General features: G+C 40.1%; 1 protein-coding gene across 1 annotated transcript in view; it reads left to right on the plus strand.

The window, feature by feature from the left end:
• Window positions 1-19,724, plus strand: part of CLCN4 (Cl-/H+ antiporter 4) — a 41,636-nt gene extending 21,912 nt beyond the window's left edge. The window contains exons 8-12 of the mRNA XM_014055963.2: window positions 4,785-5,330; window positions 7,618-7,804; window positions 8,211-8,603; window positions 14,894-15,110; window positions 19,549-19,724. Coding sequence (XP_013911438.1) covers window positions 4,785-5,330; window positions 7,618-7,804; window positions 8,211-8,603; window positions 14,894-15,110; window positions 19,549-19,639 — 1,434 coding nt within the window. The 3' untranslated portion in view covers window positions 19,640-19,724. The remainder of the gene's footprint in view (window positions 1-4,784; window positions 5,331-7,617; window positions 7,805-8,210; window positions 8,604-14,893; window positions 15,111-19,548) is intronic.
• Window positions 19,725-20,650: the final 926 nt, after the last annotated feature.

A 20,650-nucleotide genomic window follows, 5' to 3' on the forward strand; every position in this document is an offset into this window, starting at 1 on the left:
GATATCTCTGAGCTGAGCTGGTGACTACAAGCTGGAATTCAATATAATGCAAACACAAGCAATAGAACATAACTCAGCTAGTGTCTTAAACTTCAAAAGCACTGGTTTTAATAAACTCAGAGAGACCCTAAGAAAAATCCTATGGATGAAAATTCTGAAGGGAAAAACAACTCAAGAAGCATGGGAAGTTAAAAAATACAATCATAAAAATCTAGTCCAACACAATACCACTGAAAGGAAAAGTAGACATCCAAAAAGAAACCAGCATGGTTGCACAAAGAGCTCTCTGAAAAACAAAAAGGACAAATACAAAAAATGGAAAGAGGGACACATAACTAATGCTGATTATCAGCATAGTCCAAATCTGCAAAGATGAAGAAGTCAGGAAAGCAAAGGCTCAGAATGAACAAAGACTTTCAACAAAAGTCAAAGATAATAAAAAAACAGTTTCTTTCAATATATAAATAACAAGGAAACAGTCAAGGAAACAGTAGGTCCACTTAAGAGAGAAGATGGCAAGGAAGTAACAGGCAGCAGAGAGAAACAGAACTGTTTAACTCATTCTTTGCATAAGTCTTGAAGCAAGAAATTACAGCCAAACCTACTAAAAACCTATTTTTAAAGACAGACTAGAAATAAAAAATAAAATAAGCAAGAAAATGGCTAGAGAACACCTATCTGATCTTGATAAATATTAATCACCAGGACCTGATGGGTTAAAACCCAGAGTTCTGAAGGAGCTGGCAGATGTTATCTCAGAACCATTGTACCATATCTTTCAAAAATCCTGAAACGAGGGGAAATTACCTGAGGATTGGAAAACAGCGAATGTGGTTCCCATTTTCAAAAAAGGGGGAAAAAACAGACCCAAGAAACTACAGGCCAATCAGTCTAACATCTATATCTGGGAAGATACTGGAAAAAATAATTTTAAAAAAATCAGCATCTGTGAACATCTAGAAACAAAGAAAGGTATAACTAGTAGCCTGCATGGGTTTGTTAGAGTAAGATCATGTCAACCAATCTTATTTTATTCTTTGACAAAGTGACTAAATTAGTAGACCAGCGAAATGCTTTGGACATAGTATACTTAGATTTTAGGAAGGCATTTGACAAACTAGACCACAACCTACTTTTTCGTAAACTAGGAAAATATGGGATAGACAACATCACCACCAGATGAATTTGTAAATGGCTGACAAGCCATGCTCAACTAGTAGTCCTTAATGGCACTACATCTACAAAGAGGGAAGTAAGCAGTAGGGTCAGGAGTGGGTTTCAAAAAAGTTTACTACCAGTTTGGTGGGTGTGGCTGGATGGGGGGACATGTGACTGAGCGGGCATGGCCAATTTGACATCACTCGTGCACACTCAGTCACATGATCCCCCCCAGCAACCCACACCCAAACAGTGGCAAAAAGTTTTGAGGGGTGTGTGTGCGCCAAGCCGGCGATCTTCACTGCCTTTTGGGGGGGGGATCCCCAGAGCACCTTTATTTTGTTTCATGGGCTCCCTCAGAGGCAGCTTCTCTTTCTGGCCCACAAATAGAGAACAAGGTTGCTACCTGCCCTCCCTTCCCTCAGTCTCCACATTGCTGCCCACTGCCAACTCGACTCTGCGCAGAGTGGGCTGTGGAGGGTGTCATAAGCCAGATTGATCAGGGCAGCGTGCTGCTCCAAGAAGCCCAGCACCCTGAAGAGGTCCGTGCAGGGCTCCACTGGCTGTGAAGCATGGCACGAGGGACAGAAGCCCCTGAACCCAGCAGTGCAACACAACTCCAGCAGCAGCAGCACCCAACTGCCTGGGATCGGGCCTACCGCAGGGCCCTCGCGCACAACGCCTGCCGCCCCATCCCCACCCCGATCCCAGGAGGTTGGGCATTGCTGCTCTTGGCACACTGAGCTGGGCCACAGGGCTGGCTGGGTGCCATCCCACATGTTGCACTCCCTTCCCAGCTTTCACCCACACCTCTGTGTCATTTTCGGGCATGCAACACGTGGGAGAGCCTAGCTGCATTTTACTCGTGAGTACCATTGGCCGGGAGAGGCAGGGAAAAAGGCCAATGGTGCTCATGAGTAAAGTGAGGCCCCTAAGTGGGATCATGCCGGGGGGGGCAGGGTTTCCTGGCTGCTGCTACTGCCGGTTACTCTGCATGCGCAGAAGGCAAAAACAATATGGTGGCACCTATGGCGTCGCTGAGAGAACCAGTTTGGGAGCGTGGCCAGCCTGGGTCGCTGCCGGTTCCAGCAACCCAGGCTGCCAAGCCACTACCTATTCAGGCAAACCAGTCCAAACCAGTAGGAACCCACCTCTGAGTAGGGTACCACAAGGTTTTGTCTTAGGCCCAGTACTCTTCAATATTTTCATAAATGATTTAGTTGAGGGAATAGAAGGGGAACTCATCAAATTTGCAGATGATACTAAGCTAACAGGAATAGTCAATACCCCAGAAGACAAACTCAGGGTTCAAAAAGATCTTGGCAGACTTGAACAATGGGCCATCTCCAGCAACATAAAATTTAATATCTGGAGAAAAGCAAGGTTTTACACCTGGGCAGGAAAACCAAAGTTACAAGTATAAATTAGGCGAAATCTGGCTCAAAAACATTAATTGTGAGAGGGACCTTTGAGTTCTAGTGGACGATCATTTAAGCGTGTCAGCAATGTGTGGCAGCAGCAAAAAAACCCTAATACAATCCTCAGTTGTATAAACGAAGGCATAGAATCAACATCACATGAAGTATTAGTACTGCTTTATAAACCCTTAGTAAGGCCACACCTGGAATACTGCATCCATTTTTAGTTACCACATTACAAAAAAAATGTTGAAACTTTGGAAAAAGCGCAAAGAAGAGCAACTAAGATGATTAAAGGCCTGGCGACAAAACATATGAAGAATGATTGCAGGAATTGGGTATGGCAAATCTAGAGGAAAGAAGGACTAGGGGGGATATGATAGAAGTATTCTAGTATTTGAGAGGCTGCCATAAAAAAGAGGGGATCAATTTATTTTCCAAAGCACCAGAGCGCTGGGTAACCTGGAATTAAGGAGAAACTTCCCAACAATGAGGACAATTAACCAGTGGAAAAGCTTGCTCCAGAGGTTGTGACTGCTTCATCACTTTTTAAGAAGAGACTGGACAATCACTTGTCTGAAATGATATAGGGTCTCCTGCTTGAGCAGAGGGCTGGACCACTTGATCCTGATTGATTAAAATATTTTGATACTGCTGCTCTTATGCTTGCAAGGCCTTACATCAGTTGAAAACATTCCTAAAAGTAAGATTGTCCAGAAACAGATTTTGTTGTTTTATCTTCAATTGTATTTTAGTGACCACAATGGGTCAAGCAACTTAGTTATTAAGTGAAGCAGTCACTAAGTGAACTGTTCTTACTGTATGTTCTTACTTCAGCTTTCCTTTCCTTTCATCTGTGAAAATCATAAATGCTTTTTCATTATCATTGTGTTTGTGAACTGTTGCTATACAAGGCAGTAGCTAAATGAGAACTATTTTATTCCACAATTGTAACATTTTGTATTTCTCTGAGCCCCTTCTTGGCAAGAAGATATACCATTAATCCAGAAGCTTCCTTGCTTTTGGCTGGTCTGGAGGATTAAGTCATTTACATGGGTATATAAAGAACAAACTGAAATGCCTTAAGATGCATGGAAAACATCCAGCCTTGGTATTGTAGAAACCAGTAGCATAGCAACAATGTTGTTAAGAAAGAATAACTTATCACACATACATCCTTTTTAGAAGATAATAGCAAAATATCATATTATAAATTGGTGGGGATGGTAGGAACCACTATACTGCTAGGTAAAAGTGGCTTAACAATAGATATTTAGTATCTTAAAAAGGCAACAATTTGTCATATGCCTCATTTAATATTCAGTCATTTTATTAAAAGTGATACAAATGCACTTCCCCTCAATTGATTTTTTAAAATAACTAGCAAGTGAGAAGGCAATTCTCTTTTGCAACCCATGAACCATATGGTAAGTTTACCTTCCTATGAAAAGTACATATCAATTTCACAGTTGTATCAAACCAATTTTATGTGGCTACCATTAAAACTCAAAAGAGGGGTAAACAGGGGTGCGTTTTGGCCCTCCTGCTTTTCAACTTCTATATAAACAACATAGTGAAATGGCTAAACAAACCAAATTATCAGCCTCCGAAAAATATGGGATCAAAACATCGCCCTGCTGCTCTATGCAGATGACACGGTGATCCTCTCCAGAGAGGCCATAAAAGAGTGCAGTTCTTAATTGTATATTTACTGAGCATTTTTATTTGTTCTGGTCTCTGGTCTAAGACTAATAAATTGATTGAATTGAACGTGGCTACTAATAAAAACTGGGAGACATAAACAATTATATAAAATTATATGATGAAATATAAGCATACGATGAAACTTTCCCCTATATTCTTTTTTTTTCTCACCAAAATGGATATTATGTACCTGTAGAATTCTTTGGTACTTTAATAGCAATGGTTATGGGATCCTAGTATCACCTGAAAATGTGAAAGTAGCTTGCTTGCTTGCTTATTTATTTATTTGTTTGTTTGTTTATTCTATCTCTGCAGTGTGCTTGTGTAATTCTAATAATATATTCAAAAATAGTGTAATCTTTCATCAGTTTTAACCTTCTACAATCCTATCCTTGGACTGCATCTTTATCAATGCACAATAATGTATCACTTCCACAAGTATCTGCAAAGGAAACCCTTTGAAAGAATTGGAGATAATTGTTGATGGATTCTATTTTATCCTAGGTGAGTTATTATTTTCCCTTGAAGACACTCTGGAGATCTTTCTTTGCTGCACTTGTTGCAGCCTTTACCCTGAGATCCATCAATCCATTTGGAAACAGCCGCCTGGTTCTCTTTTATGTGGAATATCACACCCCTTGGTACATGGCTGAACTTTTCCCCTTTATATTGCTTGGAGTTTTTGGAGGATTGTGGGGGACGCTTTTTATTCGATGCAACATTGCATGGTGCAGGAGACGTAAAACTACCAGGCTTGGAAAGTATCCAGTCTTAGAGGTCATTGCAGTCACTGCCATAACTGCTATTATTGCCTATCCAAATCCTTACACACGAAGGAGCACCAGTGAGCTCATCTCTGAACTTTTCAATGACTGTGGAGCCTTGGAGTCATCACAACTCTGTGACTACATAAACGATCCCAACATGACTAGACCTGTGGATGATATTCCCGACCGACCAGCTGGTACAGGAGTATACATGGCTATGTGGCAGCTAGCTCTGGCCCTGGTTTTTAAAATCATCATTACCATATTCACTTTTGGCATGAAGGTAAGTTGGAAAATCAAGCATAGTTTAAGAAATGTTGAGGTCACCTAAGATCTGATACACTGAAATAAATATACCAATATAGCAATAGCACTTAGATTCATATACCGTTCCATAGTGCTTTACAACACTCTCTGGGTACTTTACAATGTCAGCATATTGTCCCAATAATCTAGGTCCTCATTTTACTGACCTTGGATTGATGGAAGGCTTAGTCAACCTCGACTGAACTCCTGGCCATGGGCAGAGTTAGCCTGCAATACTACATTCTAACCATGGTGCCATCAGAGTTCCTTCTTTTACTTAACCAAGTAAAACTAAGGGGAAGATTGCACTAAAAATAATATTTTATACCACATAAAATGTTTACAGTTTCAGTTCAGCTTTTAAAGAATTCTTGAATATTTTGATATATTTATAGTACTTTTGAAATTTTGTACATCACCATATATGATAAAATGTCCCTTTGTTATGGCATTTCTCAAATTTATATATTTGTGTGTGTATGTATGTATGTGTGTGTGTGTGTGTGTGTGTGTGTGTGTATATATATATATATATATATATATATATATATATATATATATATATATATATATATATACACACACACATACATACATATATATACACACACATACATATATATATACATACATACATATATGTACATATATGTACACAAACACACACACACTAATAAGTGATCTTGCTTATTGTACAAATGTTTTAAATTATGTAAATTTCTTAAAATTGTTCGTACATGAACATAAATTCCTATCTTCACTGAGCAGTTCTTGCTGTCATTTTGCTCTGCTGAGCAACATTAAATGACAAGTTAATCATCATTTTATTTTATACTAAATGATGCCCTTCAGAGTCCATGTTTAGCAGAATTTGATATCATACAGACAGTATTGTTGACAGTACATTGAATATATAGTTAATTGCTTTTTAGTATGATTTATGACTTATTTTAGGGCTTTTTATTTTTGCCATTATTTTATTTAAAAAAAAAAAAAGTCACCCATAAGTTCCAAAAATTTGTAGGGCAAGTATAACAGTGTAGGTATTATCAGATTATTTGAAATGCTGGACCATTTGCTAGTTCTAAGGAGTTTAAATAGGTTGTTACTGAGACTGAGTATTTGATGCTAAATTCATTTGCAATCACACTGGCATACACAATCATCCAATGTTCATCAAAATAACAAAGTATGCATGGTGATGTGACGAAGAAGCACCACCTTGATGATGTCAAGTACATGATTGATAGTATGAATTATGGAATGCGGTTAAGATAAAAAAAATCAGAAAATTATTGGAGATTTCAAATAATTTTTGACTAATGGCTTCCCACATCTATGGCAAAATGTTAGTATCCCTGCTTGCTCACTTTTAATAGCAAGTGAGGAAGAAAAATTATTTCTGCTGGACCATTAGAACTTGCTTGACATTGATTCTAAGAAAATATGGTGCAAAAACAATTTGGAATTTATTTCTTTACCAATATCACTGATGGAGAGAATCATAGTGGTAATTAAAACTCTTTCATGCTATGATTCCTTCATATGTTGTCTCCTCTGCTCTTGTTTGATTAATTGTTGTGAAAGACAGAATTGATAACAATCTTGGAAAACAGCCAAGGTGTTAAGAAATGCAAGGTCACAAGTCTTTACAGTGAACAAAAATAATGGAGATCTCTGAAATAATAAGAAACAAGAACATTTATTAGGAAGATTTCAGTTGCCACTGAAATAATTTATTAACTTTAAGAAATGTAATATATTTAAAGTAAACTTTGAAATAATCTTTACCATATGTACTACAGGTAGTTCTTGACTTATGATCACAATTTAGCCCAAAATTTATGTTGTTACATGAGACATTTTTTGAGTGCATTTTGCCCCATTTTATGACCTTTCTTGCCACAGTTGTTAAGTGAATCATTGCAATTGTTAAGTTAGTAACACAGTTATTAAGTGACCCTAGTTTCCCCATTGACTTTGCTCATCAGAAGGTCACAAAAGAGGATGACCCCAGGACACTGCAGCCGTCATAAATATGAACCAGTTGTCAAGCATCTGAATTTTGCTCCTGCGACTATGGGGATGCTGCAGTGGTCATAAGTCACTTTTTTCAGTGCTGTTGTAACTTTGATCACCACATTTCACCCACAGTGATCACCCATAGTGATCAGTCACTAAAAGAACTGTTGTAAGTCGAGGACTATTTAGATTAAGTTGTGCTTGTGATAATTTGGTTTTAACTTCACTTTATGTTATTTGAGATTCCTTCAGGTCTCTTTATACCCAGCATGGCTGTAGGAGCAATAGCTGGTAGAATTGTTGGAATTGGTGTGGAACAGTTGGCCTACCATCATCATGACTGGATCATCTTCAAAAACTGGTGTAGACCAGGAGCTGATTGTGTTACTCCAGGACTATATGCAATGGTGGGAGCTGCTGCGTGCTTAGGTATCATTATTTTGTTTTAATTGCTGTTCTGTATGATATAGCATGGTATCTGTTTACACCCCTAAAAATGCAGTTTACTTACTACTGATTTACTTGTGCATGCTGATGAGTGAACTGGTAGTAAAAAAAATGGAAACCCACCACTGTATTATACCTAAAGATTCCTTGGAATGAAGGCACCATATCCATTTGGGAATGAAGAAAACTAAGGGTGTACAACTAATTCAATGAATGATGCTCTGGATACCATACAGTACAACTGCAGAGCTGCCTTTGTGTTTTGGTTTATGGAAAAATGTTAACATTCTATAGTTGATTCCATTTATGAAAACGCATGTCAGGTTGCAAAAAATCAGAGTGGCATCTTCTATGACAAACCTACCCAACAATTTCTTTCTCTTGACAGGTGGAGTTACCAGAATGACAGTATCGCTCGTTGTGATCATGTTTGAATTAACAGGAGGACTAGAGTATATTGTGCCTCTTATGGCAGCAGCTGTTACTAGCAAGTGGGTTGCGGATGCTTTTGGCAAAGAAGGGATCTACGAGGCACATATCCATTTGAATGGCTATCCATTTCTGGATGTAAAAGATGAATTTACTCACAGAACACTGGCTACTGATGTTATGAGGCCCAGGCGTGGAGAACCTCCTCTTTCTGTCTTGACCCAAGACAGCATGACTGTGGAAGATGTGGAGACATTAATCAAGGAAACAGACTACAATGGCTTTCCAGTGGTGGTTTCTAAAGAGCGTCTTATTGGCTTTGCACAGAGACGGGACTTGATTCTTGCAATAAGTGAGTTGCATCTAGTGGTGATTAGTTTTATGGGTGGCCTAGAAGAAAGTTAGGTAAGTTTAGTTTAGTTTAGTTTAGTTTATACTTTATTTGTATGCCGCCCTTTTCCCTGGGGGGACTCAGGGTGGCTCACAATTGGAGGGAGGGGAAGACAGACAAGTTACAAACATAGAAACCATACATCGTTAAAAACACAACAGTCATACCATTCGAGTGGGGTTACAAGTCTTTAGCCCCAGGCCTGTTGGAACAGCCAGCTTTTAAGGGCTATGCGGAAGGCCTGGAGGGTGGTGAGGGTACGAATCTCCACGGGGAGTTTGTTCCAGAGGGTCGGAGCAGCCACCGAGAAGGCTCTCCTCCGGGTAGTTGCCAGTCAACATTGGCCGGCTGATGGAATTCGGAGGAGGCCTAATCTATGGGATCTTATTGGTCTAGAGGAGGTAATTGGCAGTAGGCGGTCTCTCAAGTACCCAGATCCAATACCATGAAGGGCTTTGTAGGTGACAAGTAGCACCTTGAAGCATACCCGGAGATCAACAGGCAGCCAGTGCAGCTCACGGAGGATAGGTGTTACGTGGGTGAATCGAGGGGCACCCACGATCGCTCGCGCGGCTGCATTCTGGACCAGCTGAAGTCGCCGAATACTCTTCAAGGGCAGCCCCATGTAGAGCACGTTGCAGTACTCCAGCCTAGAGGTCACAAGGGCACGAGTGACTGTTGTGAGAGCCTCCCGGTTCAGGTAGGGACGCAACTGGTGCACCAGGCGAACCTGGGCAAATGCCCCCCTGGTCACAGCTGACAAATGGTGTTCGAAAGTCAGCTGTGGGTCCAGGAGGACTCCCAAGTTGCGGACCCTATCTGAGGGGTATACAATTTGACCCCCCAGCCTGAGAGATGGAACACTTGGCCAATTAGTGGGAGGGAAGCATAGCAGCCACTCGGTTTTATCTGGATTGAGTACAAGCTTGTTAACCCCCATCCAGTCTCTAACAGCCTCAAGGCCCTGGCTCATCACGTCCATCGCTTCATTGAGTTGAAACAGGGCGGACAGATACAGCTGTGTATCGTCCGCATACTGGTGGTATTTTATCCCGTGCCGTCGAATGATCTCACCCAGTGGTTTCATGTAGATATTGAAAAGAAGGGGGGACAGGACCGAACCCTGCGGCACCCCATATGTTAGGGGCCTAGGGGTCGATCTCTGCCCTCCAATTAACACCGACTGCAACCTGTCCGAGAGGTAGGAGGAGAACCACTGTAAGACAGTGCCTCCCACCCCCACCTCCCGCAGTCGTCGCAGAAGGATACCATGGTCGATGGTATCGAAAGCCGCAGAGAGGTCAAGGAGCACTAGGATGGAGGCATGACCTCCATCCCTGGCTCTCCAGAGATCATCGGTCAATGCGACCAAAGCAGTTTCCGTGCTGTAGCCAGGCCTGAAGCCTGACTGGAATGGGTCCAGATAATTGGTTTCCTCCAAGGACCGCTGGAGCTGAAAGGCCACCACTTTCTCAACAACCTTCCCCACAAAGGGGAGGTTGGAGACTGGACGGTAGTTGTTTAGGACGGCTGGATCCAAAGATGGTTTCTTCAGGAGGGGTCTCACCACCGCCGCCTTTAATGTGGGGGGAAAGACCCCCTCCCGAAGGGAGGCGGCAACAACCGCCTGGATCCAGCCCCGTGTCACCTCCCTGCTGTTGACAACCAGCCAGGAGGGACACGGGTCCAGTACACATGTGGAGGCACCTACAGCTCTCATGGCCTTGTCCACGTCCTCAGGGGTAACAGCTTGAAATTCAACCCAGCGATGACCTACCAAATTATCCCTTAGTGCCTCAGCTGGTTCTGCAGGATTGGAGTCCAGGTCCGCCCGAAACCGAGCAACTTTATCCGCGAGGAATTGGACGTAGTCCTCAGCTCTGCCCTGTAAAGGATCACTGGTATCCCTCCTATTTAGGAGGGAACGGGTTATCCTGAACAGGGCGGCTGGGCGCGACTCAGCGGAAGCAATCAGAGTGGCAATGTAAGTTCTTTTTGACGTCCTGATTGCCCGGATGTACTCTCTGATGCAAGATGTTAAAAGTGCTCGGTTCGATTCGGATTTCCTGGATCTCCATTGGTGCTCTAGGCGTCTCTTTCGGCGCTTCATCTCCCGGAGTTCCTCAGTAAACCAAGGGGCCCTCCTGGATCCACTGCCTCGGAGCGGCCGTAGAGGCGCAATCCGGTTAAGAGACTCCGTCGCTGCCGAGTTCCAAGCAGCAACCAGAGTCTCTGCCGGACTGCGGGCGAGAGTATCAGGAATAACCCCAAGCTCCGTCTGGAACCCCAAAGGGTCCATAAGTCACCTGGGGCGGAACCACCTGGTCGGTTCCTCCTCCCTACAGTGGGGGTTTGGTCTCCGAAAGTCAAGCCTCAGTAGGTAGTGGTCCGACCATGACAGGGGTAAGATCTCACTACCCCTCAGACCAAGATCACAACTCCACTGCTCCGAAAGAAATACGAGGTCGAGCATGTGCCCCGCCGAGTGAGTTGGGCCCCAGATTACTTGGGTCAAGCCCATGGCTGTCATGGAAGCCATGAACTCCTGCGCTCCATCAGAGCGTTCACCGAGCAAAGGCAAATTGAAATCCCCCAGTACCATAAGCCTGGGAAACTCAACTGCCAGCTTGGCTACCGACTCGAGGAGTGAGGGGAGGGCTGCTGCAACGCTGTTGGGAGGCAGGTACATTAGCAGCAAGCCTACTTGACCCTTGAGGTCCAACTTCACCAGCAGGGACTCACACCCGACAAGCTCCGGAGCAGGGATCCTACGAGGTACTAGGGACTCTCGGATAACAATAGCCACACCCCCACCCCTTCCCAAGGCCCTTGGCTGATGAAGCACCTGAAAACCCTCTGGGCACATCTCTACGAGGGGGACTCCTCCCTCCGGGCCCAGCCAGGTTTCAGTAATACATGCCAGGTCTGCCCTCTCGTCTAAAATTAAGTCCCAAACGAGAGGAGCTTTATGAGCTACAGACCTGGCATTTAGCGACAGCAGCCTAAGACCAGGGTCCTGATTACTCGCGCCATCTGGCCTTGGAGTGGGACTCGTAGGGCCGGAAGGAGGGATCTCTGTGACGTAGCGAACCCTCCTTCCCCGGTAATGGCCAGCCCTAAAGTCCCCGCCATATCTGCCCCTCCCTGTTAAGACCGTAATGCTCCGGCCCACTCCCGTGTCCGTAGTCCCTCCAACCACCCCTATGGCCCCCACATTTCTGGACAGGCCCTTCGAATCAGTCATCCTCTCACGCAAACACAGCCGCTCATCCATGCATTCCCCACATAAATCAATTAAAAACACAGAAAATACAACAATATTGGAGTTAAAAAGTGGGTACAGTCATCCATCAAACATACCAGTCACATACATAAAACACGGAAAATTGCGATTGGCGCAGTTGGAGATAATAGTAATAGGGCAAGAGAGGACAAGTCTTTATGCCCAGGAGCTCCTCTTCCGCTGGATCAAATAGAAGGGACAAAGTTCTACAGTTTAGAGTAGGTGTGGGGTTAATCCCGGTCGCAAGGGGAGAGAGCAAATTCCCTACCCATGTCCTCTTTGTCCTCCACTTTCCTTTTCTGCAAGAGTTGTAAATACAGGGTGGCATGCACAGCTCTCGGCGAAGACGGAGATCAAAGAACTCCATGGCCGAGCAGCAACAGCCAGAGTGGCAGGGGGTGTGAGTGGTGGGAGAAATTAACTATGTGCAATAGTATTCTAAACTTAAACGATTCCAATGTCATGTCCTCTCACATCTATGCATTTAATTTTCCCTTTCCAAATTAGTCTTTAGAAAATTTTGATTCTTTTAAGAATAACAGAAAACTTCTTTCTTGTTACTTTTTGTAACAAAAGAAGTCTTGCAATATATACTAACAATTATACTCATAAATAGATTGAATGTCTATACAACTTTTCTGTCTTCTTTTTCTTATTATTTTCAAAGTTAAAGCCGAACTATAGTAAATTGATGCATAGAGGAAGGCGATGAGACTTGCAATTACAAAACTAGGCATGTTTACCATAAGAAGACAGGGCAAATGTCAATAATTTATATGAAATATAATAAATTACATGTAGGCTTGAAAGTTGATTGGAGGATGATGCAGCTTGGGATTTGGTAATTTTCATTTCATGGGTGTTAAAAGATGAGTTTAAGTGACACATAAAACAGTACAATGCCAATGTGTTAGAAACTGACAAGGTTCTGTTGTTAGAAGTTAAGAGTTGGTTTCAGCTCCATGATTGATGGAAAATAGTTCAAAGGGAGAGAGACAGGAACTTGCACTAAAAATCTCTTCTGAAAATTAGCACCAAGCAAGAGGAAATATTATTAGTGTTAGTTAACCTTTGTTTTTGAACAGAAGATATTTTTAGGAAGCCTATTATTGTTCTGGAGGTTTTAGCACTTCTACACACTGAAAAATCAAAGAAACGGAAAGGGAAATGTGTGTATTATTCAGCAGTAATTGTGCTGTGATATTACTGTACACACACATTAGAGAGAAAAGAGCAATCATAATAATAATATATGTTTCAATTAGCTGAAAGATATATGTCAATACTGAGCTTAATGAAGAGTCTAATTTAAAAGTCAAATGGGCACTTTCCTAAAATAAAATTTAAGCTGATTAAGTTTACCCATTGGCAACCACTTCAAGAATTTGACACTTAATTCTATTCAATAATCACAGTCCTAAACCAACAACAAGCCACAGTATGGTTTCATGTTATATATGCTACTATTAGACATCATAATCCTTTGCCATAATCCTTCCTAAACTCAGATTGCCTTCTATGTTCAAACCAATTAGTTTGTTGTTTTATCCAAAAGCTATCACAATATTTTGCTCTTTCACAAGACTTTATTCCTTTATTTAATCTACTGGATTGTCCAGTAGATACAAGAAGTACTTTTAAAAGGTTTGTCTGTGTCTGGAAAGCAATTGTTTGTGAACCAACAGTTGAATTGTGTGAAAGAAGGATTGTGAGACTCCAGTTTAAGTCCCTTCAGTGCCCCTACAAGATACCGTTTTGCATACCTTTCCCAGAAGATAAGAAAAAACAACCCTAGACAGGGTTAAAGATAAATGTTGGTGTGCATGGGCTCTACATTTTTCAGTTAAAATGATGAGGTATGCTCCAAGTCTTTTCTACTGAACAGCATCATCTGGTGATACCTAGCAGGTGAACCTTCCCTCAAGAACTGGAGGATCCCTAGTCACTTAGGTTCAGGAAGGTTGTGTAAACCTGGCTCTTCTGCCAATCACTGGGACAAGATGAAAGTTGAACACAACACATGTGAATTTGGGCTAAGAGTATTCTGGTGCCTTGGTTCGTTATCCTGGTTTTATGTTTGTTCAGTTGTGCTTTTTGTTGTTGTGATCATCAGGATTGAATTGGAGCGGCCATGTAAATCTTTTAAATAAATGAATACATTTGTATTTATTGAGTTGAAGAAGTCTTTGAGGAGCCCCTTGAATCTGCTGTGCATGTGCGCAGAAGCTGTCATATTGAGTGTAGCAGAAAAGTCCTATTAAATGATAATGTCCCAATGAAACTACAACACTGCAGTGATCCAGTTTTAAAGGGTTACGATTATTCAGAATTTCATTTTACACTTTAAACAGAATGCACTATTCTTGGGCTTGTGCAACAGCTATAGAGGCAACTGCAGAAGCCCAGGAGAAGTTAGAGATTCTTGAATGAGTTTTTAACATCTTATATAGGTGAATATCTTGCTTGCTCTGAAATATTTTCTCTCTGTAGCCTTAAGATAAGTAGCTTGGTTTGTGATCAGTGAAAGCAGAAATGTAGCAATCTACTTCATGCATCTTAGCACCTCTGCGAGCCTCCACAACACTCCAGCTGCTCAGTGGAGCTTCGCACAGGCGCTGTACGTGCTGTGCATGTGCGCAGAAGCCCCAAAGACTTAAAAGACCAGTAAGGAGCTCGGGCGGGCGGGTGGGCCCTCTGGAGCACCATACTGGAATGGTATCCAGTGCTCCGGGCAGTACAGTACCGGGGCGAATTGCCTGCAACCCACCACTGCATATCACGATTCTCCCTAAAAAGGAAGTTAGGATAAATCTGGCATCAGCATTAGTGTGCTGGCACTGCTATACAGCTGTACTTAATAATCATTCTGACCTTACAAGAACCATTAAAGGATCATCTGGAAACAGTAACTATTTCTCTCCTGAGATGGATGTGCAATAGTCCTTATTTGTCTGATTTTTTCATACAGAAAATGCAAGGCAGCACCAGGATGGCGTAGTAAGCAATTCAATTGTATATTTTACTGAAGATCCTCCAGAGGTCCCTGCCAATAGCCCTCATATGCTGAAGCTGCGGCGTATTTTGAATCTGAGCCCCTTCACTGTCACGGACCACACACCAATGGAAACAGTGGTAGACATTTTCCGAAAACTTGGACTCAGGCAGTGTCTTGTTACACGCAGTGGGTAAGTATATATATTATTTTTGTTTTAAAAAATATGGTATTTCTGCTGAAGGGGAGAGTTATTTTCTGGAAGAAATAATTCCAATCCTCTCCAGATACATGTAATGTTAGACTTGGAAAACAAGTTGGGTTGGATTACAAGGGATTCATGTTTGAGTTTATAAAAAAATAACAACACAACTTTTGAAAAATAAGTTAAAACTAACCTGAAATAAAAGAAGGGTGCATTTGAAGCACCTTGATAATTTTTCAATAACAGTACTAAAACAAGAACTTAAAGAAAAGATCCCATTGAAATAAAATAATTAATTCCCAAATTTGTGGCTATTAATGCTTTTTATAATTCATTTAGCTAGCAAAGACTTACCCTCTAGCTCAGAGCAATATACTGTATCTTATTTTTGCTCCTTTTGACTTAGAGCAGAATTTATAATACATGTATGTAATTAAGCTTCATATTTAGGTCAAGCTACTGCTAAATATGTATTATTTTTAATCTATGAAAAAAAAACCTTATATATTGCTGCTAGGGAGAAATGCCAGCTGAATGTAATTGTTAACAAAAGTTTTGCTAACATTTTAGCTTTTATCCAGACTAAATGTCCCTCAAACACTTATGGAAATCCCTGCATGAATGACACATTAAATGAATTAACTAATGGAAGTTTATTTTTTTACAAACTGAAAGTGCTTGGGATTTATAAGCCTATAAGAAGGTAAGGAATGAAAAAATATAGAGGCAGAAGCTTAATCGAATGAAACAAAGCCTTGAATATAGAATATTTCCCTCAAAAGCTCAAACATTCTGGAGCCATGAGAGAAAGCAAGTTGCAATGCTGAAAATAGTGAACGCCTTCAGAAGCTATAAAGAACATTTGCAAGGCTAGAGGAATATTTAGTGCTTTTTCAACTTCCTCATTGGCTGAAAGTAGACAGATTCTGTTTTTGATAAGCAACATTCATACACTAATACTTATAAGGAGCAAAAGTTAGGAATCTGTCCCACTGATATTTTCCATATCAGTACAATTCAATTTCACTTAAATTAATGACAATGTATTGTCTTATACTATTATCCCTAATTCTGGTCTGAGCCTGGTGCTGAGGCCAATGAAGAACACCAGACACAAAATGCAGGTTTTGTTTCCTTTTATTGAAGTGCTCCAAGAAAAAGAGTCCTGGCCAAAATGCCAAGGAACCTCAAACAATGGAATTAAAAAAGCATTATATATTTTCACTAAAGCAGAAAGTGGGATAAGGCGGTATATGTAAAAAATATCATCTAATAAACATGTTAGTAATGATCGAACAATTATTCTATTGATCTCTAGCCATCCTTATTCCCAAGCCTTGGCTAATGAACGCTCCAGGAGTTATCTAATACAAATTCTATTTGCTCCAGGCCATCGCTTTTCCTAACTTCTAGCTGAGGTCTGCAGGGTGCCTAACTCCTTGTTTCTTTTATCATCTTTCTAAACATCCAGAATTGTTACAATCATTACAGGTGCATATTCCCTGTGAATAAGCATTCTTTGTTTCTTGCCAGACAGACTCCACAATTACAGGCTTCCTGGTCTCCTTTCAAGTGTATGCCATAAACTTGCTTTGTTTTAGCAGACAGCCCATCACTACTCTGATAATATGAAAACTGTCAGAGAGGGAGTATTCATAAGTATAATTTTATTCAACTTAAATTAATGAAAAAATACTGCAAACAGAGCAGTATCCAAGTGTAGAGAAGACAGGAAGGCTACTGCTAGTCCTTGACTTACAACAGTTCATTTAGTGACTTATGACCATTTTTCACACTTATGACCACTGCAGCATCCCCATGGTCATGTGATTTACATTCAGATACTTGGCAACTGATTTATATTTATGATGGTTGCAGCGTCCCAGGGTCACATGATAATTTTTGCACTTTTCTGACAAGCAAAATCAATGGGGAAATTCATCTAGATTCATTTAACAACTGTGTTACAAATTTAACAATTGCAGTGATTCACTTAACAAATGTGATTCACTTAGCAACATACATTTTGGGCTCAATTGTGGTCATAAGCTGAGGAATACCTGTATTTATTTATTAGCTTGAGGGGAAAAATTGAGCTATTTGGAGTCAATAAAAGTCAATTTGTTGGTCAAACCAACTTTGTTATTTTTGCCCAATGCTAATCTCAATGGGATTCAATTCTGGTAAAATCAGGAAAGCACATGAATTTACTAATTATGTCATTTTGATAAACTCTTTGCATACTAGGCAGGTTTTTTTTAAAGCAGGTAAAATATTGGTAAAAGGAAACTATGGTTTTAGATCAGTAAGTATTATATGTAACTTATTTTTTTTAAACATTGGATATACAGAATCCTGGGTTTTGAAGATAAAAACCTAGTAAAATCTGGTTTTGTGAAAGTGATATCAGATTATGGCTAAAGTTCAAGGTAGAAAGAGGCTTATAATAAAGATTTTAAGATACACTATTTAAAGTATTCTTTGCTTTCTGCAACTTTTTACTTCAAGATATTTTCTAACAAACTATAATTGCATATATTTAATAAAAATAAATGACCGGACTCCACAACAAATGAAATATTCTTTATCAAACAGATTTTTAAAGGAACACCAATGTTTCATAACTGCACTAAAATAATTGTAAATAGAAATATGTGAAATGATTCACATATCTTACAGTATTTAGTACTATGTAAAGGACATAGTGTGATATTTTTAAAATAGAAAAATTATTCAGACATTGCATTGCTCTTACATATCTTTGGGACATATCTTTGGGACTGTGATAATAGCATATCTATCCTCTTTTTCTGTTTTTCCAATCCTTTGAGAAATGAAAAGGAATGAAAAATTGCCCTTCACACCTAATTATTTAAGCATGTGTAGTGTTTAAAATAGAATGTTTAAAACAGTAGGGTCAATTATTTGAGGCATTGGAGTGTTATAATTAGTATTGATTATTCAAAGGGTTTTGTTATCAGGGTAAGTTAGTAAGTCTGTATTATATACAGTTAATATTAGCTTGATATTACCATATTTTTGGGAGTATAAGATGCTCTGAAGTATAAGACTCGCCTAGCTTTTGGGGAGGAAAACAAGGGGAAAAATCTTCCTCTGCCTTCCAGCAATTTGCCTCCTTGCAACAAACTGCAAACAGTACAGATGGTATACACTGTTTGTGGTGTTACATTTCAGACTACACTTGTACAGATGCTGTTAAAATTGATGTGGCTTTCTGGAAGTATACACTATTCTCTGCTATTTAAAAGAAGATACAATAGCACTGAGCCTCTTCAGATCAAGCATTTATTTTAAAAAAGCTTCTTCATTTTGTTAAGTTGTCTAGAACAATAATAAAGCAGTCTTTAAAAAATAAATCTAATAATTTTAACATTCTATAGGCATTTATAGTTATTGACTTACCTCCTTGCAGCAAACAGCAAACAGCCCATTTCACAGTCAGATTCAGTTTCAGCACGGGCCTCCTGATGATCAGCTGTTTCATGCTGCAGGGATTGCCATAGCCTATTCCCCCCTCCACAAGCCCCATTTTCCCCATTTGCTGCAAGGAGGTAAATTGCTGGGAGGCAGAGGCCAAAGGGTGAGGGGCAGTGGGTGGGTGGGGCTACATTTGGTGTATAAGATGCATCCAAATTTTCACCCTCTTTTTTGGGTGTGTGTGTGTCTTATACTCTGAAAAATATGGTAATTTTATTTATATTTTTGTCATTGTTTTTCAGTTTTCTTAACAGCTATAGCAACCCTCCTCTAAAATAAGTAATAAAAACTCATGATAGATGGAATGAACAGATATTTGAGAGTTTCCACCCTTTTGCATAATAGCATGCCTGCAAGAGAAGGGGGAGAGCATATAATTCAGTGGTTTTGCAGGAAGCTTTCTTTAAATGTGATGCATTGGCATTCAGGTCATAGTTCAAGAGCCTCTGCTTCAAGGTTTTTGCAATGCTTTGATGTATCAATCTCTTTATACCCTGCACTGAATTTCTTCTGCTTTGGCCTGGAGGATCCCAACAGTTTCTGAAATGTTTTCAGAGAGATGATGTCAAGTTGGACAAGTTTGAGCCTGCTCAAGAAACAGTCGTGACTAAGTGCATTGAGGAATGCAGCTGGATAAAATATGGCATCTTTATCCCCTTGCCAAAGGCTGAGAAAAATATAATGAAAACTCTGTATTCATAAAAGCAATGCATTGTGATGATTTTTTTTTTCAGTTTGTAAATGTAAATCATTCTTTAAAAAAAAACAAAAAACTCACATCATTTCTTGATTTTTAAAGAAGGGAGGATCAGGGTGTCTTTTTGAAACTGATGGTTTTGTGTTTAAGTTTTGCCTGCAGCAGAATTTGAAAAATGAACAAGACAGGTTAATGATTAATCACAATTTTGTTTCTTGCCTTCTTCTCTAGGAGGCTCCTGGGCATTATCACAAAAAAGGACGTGTTAAGGCACATGGCTCAAATGGCAAATCAAGATCCTGAATCCATCATGTTTAATTAGGCTGTTCCCAGCAGAGAGGCCCACATCTTAAAGAAAAGATTCCTACTGAACTGATTGAAAGGAATTTGAATAAGCTCTTCATTTTTTGTTAAAATAAAATTTAAATTAATAGAACTTTGTTAAGGGTAGAACCCAGGGAAAATTATAGCAAACTGAACATTTGAGTTATGTTGGTAAAGATTTGAAAATTCAATTCAGCTATGGGCTATTTTTCCTGGGAACATGTTTCTCTTGTCATAAATGCAGTCCTTATCATGGCACATTTTTTGCCTTGTCCTGCCTACCATATTCCATTAATATACCGTATATACTCGAGTATAGGTCGATCCGAATATAAGCCGAGGCATCTAATTTTACCACAAAAAACTGGAAAAGTTATTGACTCGAGTATAAGCCTAGGGTGGGAAATGCAGCAGCTACCGGTAAATTTCAAAAATAAAAATAGATACCAATAATGTTTTTGAATATTTATTTCAAAGAAAAACAGTAAACTAGCTCTGTAAGTGGAAAAGAGGGTCAATAAAAACAATATGGTATCAACAATAACTTTAAAAGTACAAAAACCTTAGCTCATTCAGCAACCAAGCTAAAACACGAGTTAAAATCCTTCAAAACTCATAGGCTCATAATATACATTCTACCAGTGTCCTGCCTGTGCCCATTGAATATACAGCCTGCCCTGTGTCCATTAATTACAGCCTGCCATTGCCCATTGAATAACATATACAGCCTGCCTGTGCCCATTAAATATACAGTAGCCATTGTAAAAATTTGCTCTGGATAACAAATTATTATCACACAATACCGGTGTATTCAATGAAATACTTCACTCACCTCATCTCCATGCAGTTTAAATTCATCTCCCTGGAACACTAAGTTCTCTTTTTATTTGCTAAACTGTTGGACTCCTACAGTAGCATGCAGCTTCATTTTCAGACTTTGCTCTATTGAATGATGCCAAATAAAACTTAAAAAAGAGGAGATTTCTGCAAAGTTTGTCCAAATGTATGC

This window comes from Thamnophis sirtalis, unplaced genomic scaffold (genome assembly GCF_051295495.1).
Source record: "Thamnophis sirtalis isolate CommonGarterSnake01/CBP01778 unplaced genomic scaffold, rThaSir2_p1.2 scaffold_12, whole genome shotgun sequence".
NCBI classification, from domain to species: Eukaryota; Metazoa; Chordata; class Lepidosauria; order Squamata; family Natricidae; genus Thamnophis; species Thamnophis sirtalis.